The 5,959-nt window shown below is 53.5% G+C and overlaps 1 protein-coding gene across 1 annotated transcript in view; it reads right to left on the bottom strand.

Annotated features, from left to right (window-relative positions):
• UBAP2L (ubiquitin associated protein 2-like) overlaps positions 1-5,959 on the bottom strand; it is a 29,010-nt gene that overhangs the window by 2,061 nt on the left and 20,990 nt on the right. Inside the window, exons 19-25 of the mRNA XM_009999787.1 lie at positions 5,205-5,400; positions 5,010-5,098; positions 4,034-4,087; positions 3,245-3,306; positions 2,965-3,080; positions 789-1,006; positions 595-700 (exon numbers count right to left, since the gene is read on the bottom strand). Of these exons, the coding sequence (XP_009998089.1) occupies positions 595-700; positions 789-1,006; positions 2,965-3,080; positions 3,245-3,306; positions 4,034-4,087; positions 5,010-5,098; positions 5,205-5,400 (841 nt within the window). The remainder of the gene's footprint in view (positions 1-594; positions 701-788; positions 1,007-2,964; positions 3,081-3,244; positions 3,307-4,033; positions 4,088-5,009; positions 5,099-5,204; positions 5,401-5,959) is intronic.

Here is a 5,959-nt window from a genome sequence, read left to right on the forward strand (position 1 = left end):
AAGAGTGTCTTGAAGGGCTCTAATGGAGTGATAAGAGGCACAACAGGAGTTTAAAGGCTGGAAAAGGGACCCAAATGCAGACTCCTTTTAAGTCAGCCAGACATTAACCACTGAAACCCAGTATTGAGACAAGAGGCAAGTTCACAACCTTCTTGCATCTTTGAATTAAGGACACTTCTCTAGAAGCCACAGACCAAATGCAGGAGGCAAACCCAGGCTCAAGTCTGGAATAATCACTGTTCTATTGATCACATACAGACAGTGAAAAAAAACCAACAAAAAACAAAACCAAAACTCAAACAATTCAGCAGCTTAAGCTCTTTGACACGAGTCCAAGGCCCAGCCATCCAACTCCTGGGCACAGAGGAGGGACTCAAGTGATGTCTACTCCTTAATCCTGCTCCAGACCTGGATGCAGAACGACCCTGGGCCTTTCCCAGGAGAATCAACTGATCTGTGAGTTGCGCCAGGGCCATTTCCTCCCTCCCTGCTGGAGGCAGTGAGGCAGCAACCCCCTTGTTTGGCCAGGGAGGTTGTGAACAAGCTCTGCTGTTGTCAACAAGTGCTGCTGTGAAAGAGCTGTGGGTCTCTTACCAGTGCTGTACCCGTGGGAGCCGTAGCCGCTGGGCTGCTGGAACGGGGTGGCTGATGCGTTGACGCTGACATTCACACCATGCTGCTTGGAAGAGGTAGGAGCAACCTACAGAGAGGAGGGCAGCAGAGTGAGGAGAGGCTTCCCTGCAGTGCCCTCCTGCCCACATGCCAGGCCCTGCCTCTGAGGAACTCACAGGGAACACGGCGGGCCCATACTGGAAGGTGCTGGGGAGCCCTGGTACCCCTGTGTAGTAGGGCAGACTGGTGTAACTGTAGCCAGGAGGCAGCGCCGGGTTCAAGAAGGTCTGCTGAGTGGTGTGATGAGTCTGGGTCTGGCTCTGCTGGGGCTGGGCCAAAGTCGTTGCAGGAGCAGGGGAAGAGGCATCACCCCGGCCAAATTTTGGTAAATCACCTGGAATAACAGGATGAAAGAGACTGAAGAACAGATCTTGTCAAATCCTGGCCCACTCCAGCTCAGCCCAAAGGGCTCTTGATCAATGGTGACTTGGATTGACTCCCCTCCTACAGCTTCCAAGGACTGCAGCCTCACAAGCCCTGCACTCTGATGAGGCTAAGCTGTTAATTGCTCAACTCACCCCTGAGAGGAGGATTCAGAGGGGAAAGAAAACCCACAGCAGCTCAGCACTGCCTGCTGTCACCTGCCCTGGCCACCTGCACAGCCACAGAGCCCAGATGTTGGAGCTCTCCCTACACCCTCCACCAGCCCTGAACATAACTCCCTCCAGAGCCAGCCCTGAGGCCAGGGCAGCAGCTCAGGGGCCCTGTCCTGGCAGCAAACAGCTACTGTAGCCAGGAGGCAGCGCCGGGTTCAGGAAGGTCTGCTGAGTGGTGTGATGAGTCTGGGTCTGGCTCTGCTGGGGCTGGGCCAAAGTCGTTGCAGGAGCAGGGGAAGAGGCATCACCCCGGCCAAATTTTGGTAAATCACCTGGAATAACAGGATGAAAGAGACTGAAGAACAGATCTTGTCAAATCCTGGCCCACTCCAGCTCAGCCCAAAGGGCTCTTGACCAATGGTGACTTGGATTGACTCCCCTCCTACAGCTTCCAAGGACTGCAGCCTCACAAGCCCTGCACTCTGATGAGGCTAAGCTGTTAATTGCTCAACTCACCCCTGAGAGGAGGATTCAGAGGGGAAAGGAAACCCACAGCAGCTCAGCACTGCCTGCTGTCACCTGCCCTGGCCACCTGCACAGCCACAGAGCCCAGATGTTGGAGCTCTCCCTACACCCTCCACCAGCCCTGAACATAACTCCCTCCAGAGCCAGCCCTGAGGCCAGGGCAGCAGCTCAGGGGCCCTGTCCTGGCAGCAAACAGCTCCTCCTTGAAGAGCAGAGACCAGGATCTTCCAGCTGAGGTTGTGTGAATGGCCCCTTTTTACAGCAGGGCTCACACCTCCTCTCTCTTGCTGGTGGCACCAAATCAAATGCTGCTGCAGAGGTTCAGATCATGCCAGAGAGCACTGGGAAATGTCACTGGGAGCACTTGGAAACAGCAGTTCCTCTCTTCCCAGCCTGGGCACTGCCTGAGGACTTGGCCACCCTGCTCCCTGTGCTGCTCTCCACACACACCTGCTTGGCTCTTCCACACACTCTCCCCCATTCAGGGCTCATACACTAAGTCAGTGATTTCTCAGCACAGCCCCAGCTCACAAGTGAGTCCAGGGTTAGCCACAAACATTAATTATCACCAATGTGAACTTGGCAAATGAACTTGGCAGCAGTGTTGAATCCTGAGCCTGGGATTCCAGCCCTGGTGTGCCAGGCAAAAGCGCTTCCATGTAAACAAGCTCCAGCAGGGGAGATGTGGGGCTGGAAAAAGAGGGATCCACAAAGTGCAACAATTCCCAAAGGACGTGAAAACTGAGCACAACTGCTGCCCCCCTGCCCATCAGCAGTGTGAATAAATGCATCTACTGAGGTCAGGGAGAGACCAGCACCCACTGAACTCCTGGTTTGAACCCGACAGCTCCTAAATGCCCTGTTTTCTTTCTCCATGAGACTGTTGCATCATACAAAACTTAATTTCTCCAGATTTGGTATTTGTTTGTCTCTAAGTGCTTAACTCCTGCCTCACCACGACCTGAAAAGAAGTTCCCCAGTGTTAGACCTCATAGATACTTTCAGCCATTCCTTGCTTTCTTTCCAATTCCTACTTCTCCATATCATCCTGGTAAAATGCTTTGACGTGACCAGGATGAGCAAATGGAATTCAGGACTTTAGCTGCTGAGAAGCTGCTCCAGCCCAAAGGCAGTGCAGGAGGCTGGTGCAGAGGTAGCTCCAGGGCACAGGAAACAAGCAGAAGCAGGGACATCCAATGAAATATGTGAGCTGAACCATCTTTTTCCCTACCAGAGTAAGGATTGCTGCTCAGGCTGCCATCTCTTCCAGTCAGCAGGGTGGTGGGCGTAGGGAAGGGGATTGTCCTGCTTTGAGCCAGGATGAAGCCAATTATAGTTTTATGATCTCTGTCCAGAGATACAAAGCAGTGTCTTTTGGAAAAGAGGGATTTCTGGACTGCAGTTGCTAGATATGTTGGGATTACTGCAGCTCAACCAGCCACAGCCAGCCTGAGCACAGCCCACAGCAGCCCCAGGTTCTGTAGCACGCACCATCCCCCTTGTCTGGCTACAGCAAGAACCAGATAAGGTCTACTGGTGTGCAGCCCTCAACTGCCTGGGCCTGCCCCTGCACCTGACAACACAAGGGACACACATGATATTGATCAATCATAGAATCCCAGACTCCTTTGGCCTGGAGGAACCTTAAACATCATCCAGTCCCACCCCTGCATGGGCAGGGACACCTCCCACCAGCCCAGGTTGCTCCAAGCCCCATCCAACCTGCCCTTCAACACTGCCAGGGATGGGGCAGCCACAGCTTCTCTGGGCAACCTGGGCCAGGGTCTCACCACCCTCAGTGTGAAGAATTTCTTCCTAACATCTAACCTAAACCTCCCCTCTTCCAGTTTTAATCCATGCCCCCTTATCCCATCCCTCCCTGCCCTTGTCCCAAGTCCCTCCCCAGCTTTCCTGGAACCCCTTCAGGCACTGGAAGGTGCTCTAAGGTCTCCCTGGAGCCTTCTCCAGGCTAAAATGAACCCCACTCTCACAGAAGTACTTAGTCACAGCCTCTTTCAAGCATCAGAAGCATCTACAACAGAACAGAGTTGGGCAGAACATCTCTGCCTGCTCTAGCTCTCATTCCCAGCCCCAACATCAGCACCACTGGCCCAGTAATTCCTGATCCCAACTTCCAGGTGCAAAGGAGCAACTGACTAACTCCTCCCTACTGCCATGGAGAGGTGCACCCACTTAGCACCCTGTTTTGCCAGCTCTTTGGGCCTGCCTCCCAGCCTGACCCCTCTGTGCAGCACCAACGAGCTGCCAGCCCCGTGGCCGCGTTGGTCTCCAGCACTCACCAATGGGAATCTCGTCTGTAGCATCTGCAAGTCATCATATCCATACACCTGTGGCTAGAAAGAATGCAGGAGATGATGTTAGGGACACAGCAGATAAAGACTCACCCAATTTTAGATCAAACATTTAGATAAACATGTGATAAAATCAGAAGCAGATGATCAGAGGCTGCACCATTACCAGGTGCAGGCACCCAGCACCAGACTGATCCTGCAAAGATTCCATGAGCTGCTCAGATGGAGGGTGAGCTCTGACACCTAGCACTGCAGCTCCAGACCACAGAGGTCTCCACAGTTTTCCTCCAGAAACTATTCCAACACTGTAATCCTTTCCCACCTTCAGAAATGGGCTGTGAAACATCCCTAGACTTTGTGGCAATCACCACCCTTGTCCTGACTGGCCTTTGTCACACCATGTTGCTAACACAGCTCCACATTTTCAGGACCTGTGCTCTGACCAAGGGGCTGCTGCTCCCCAAAGGTTGGGGAAGCTGTAGAGACTGGAGCAGAATCTGCTTTGGAGTGATCAGAACCACTGACATTTGCCCCCATGGGCACAAAGATTTCCTCTGCTACTCTTTTATGGAAAACAGCAGATGCAAACTCTTCCCATCCAAGGCAATCCTGCTGGGCTGATGCTGCAGGTTTGGTTGCTCTGCTACACTACATCCCTCCCTGCTGGCTGAAGGCAAAGCTAGAAGAGATATTCATAAAGTCATCAGGGTTGCAAGGGACCACTGGAGATCATCTAGTCCAACCACCCTGCTAGATCATGATCACCTACAGTAGATCCCACAAGAACATGTCCAGATGGGTTTGGAATATTTCTAGAGGAGGAGACTTCACAACCAGCCTGGGCAGCCTGTCCCAGGGCTCTGTTACTCTCACAGTAAAGAAGTTTTTCTTAACGTTTAACTGAAGATCCAGTTCAAGATCTAGGGCTATGACACGACTGCAAAGAGCTGCTGGTCACACTCACCGGATACGCGTGTAGCAACCCCGGAGCCATGATGTACGGATTAGGCAACAACGGTGGGACTCCAGGAGGGAGGTTGGGAGGGGCTTTTCCTGATAAAGGCAGAGAAAGGAGAAGTTCCAGAGTGAAGCCAACTACAGAAACTGTCTCTCTTAGCCCTCAGGCCCTCCTCCTGTTTAGCAGCACCCAGGACAGTACCTGATGTTGTTGCAACAGAGCTGCGAGTGGTGGCTGTGACGGTGGAATTGCTGCTGAGGCTGAGGCCCAGGCTGCTGACACTGCTGAGGCTGGATGAGACACTCACCACTGGTGGGGCAGCTGACACTGTGCTGGAGGAGGTGGAGAAAGTGCTAGCAGAAGAATGGAGGCTTGCTTCACTCTCCACACTTGTGTGCTAGGGAAGGAAAGGGAAGAGTCAGGCAATCAGGCACCGGGCAGGTCTGTCTGCACCCAGCTGTTCCCAAGAGCCTGCAATGAACTTGGCTACTGCAGGCTACAAAGAAACCTGCTCTGCATCTGGCTGAAGTCCAAAGTCCTGACAGCAGCCAACTCCTAATGCTTCCAAGCCTCTCATGTGGCTGTGTCCCAGCGTGTCTGTCTGCTGGAGACACAGGGCTGAGCAGCGCGGCTGCGGCAGGGAAAGCGGCGGCGGCCACCCCCCCAGCCTGTGCTGCAGGAGCCCCAGCACTGAGCACACTAAACCGTGACTCCACCAGCCACCAGTTTGCTCTGACATGGGGCTGCAGCTCTGCAGCACTTTAAGAGCTGCAACAGGCTCAAAAGAAGCTGCTGCTACATCTGGAACAGGCAAGGTGTTCAAAGCACCTCCAGCCAGAGGTGCACACAGAGCATTCTGGTGTCACCCTCCATGCAATACCCAAACTCCAGCAGGACAAGCAGCAGCCTGGCAGCTCTGCAGACTCCACCAGCTGCACACCCAAGGCTGGGCACAC

Source organism: Chaetura pelagica, unplaced genomic scaffold, assembly GCF_000747805.2.
Source record: "Chaetura pelagica isolate M959 unplaced genomic scaffold, ChaPel_1.0 scaffold686, whole genome shotgun sequence".
Lineage (NCBI taxonomy): Eukaryota > Metazoa > Chordata > Aves > Apodiformes > Apodidae > Chaetura > Chaetura pelagica.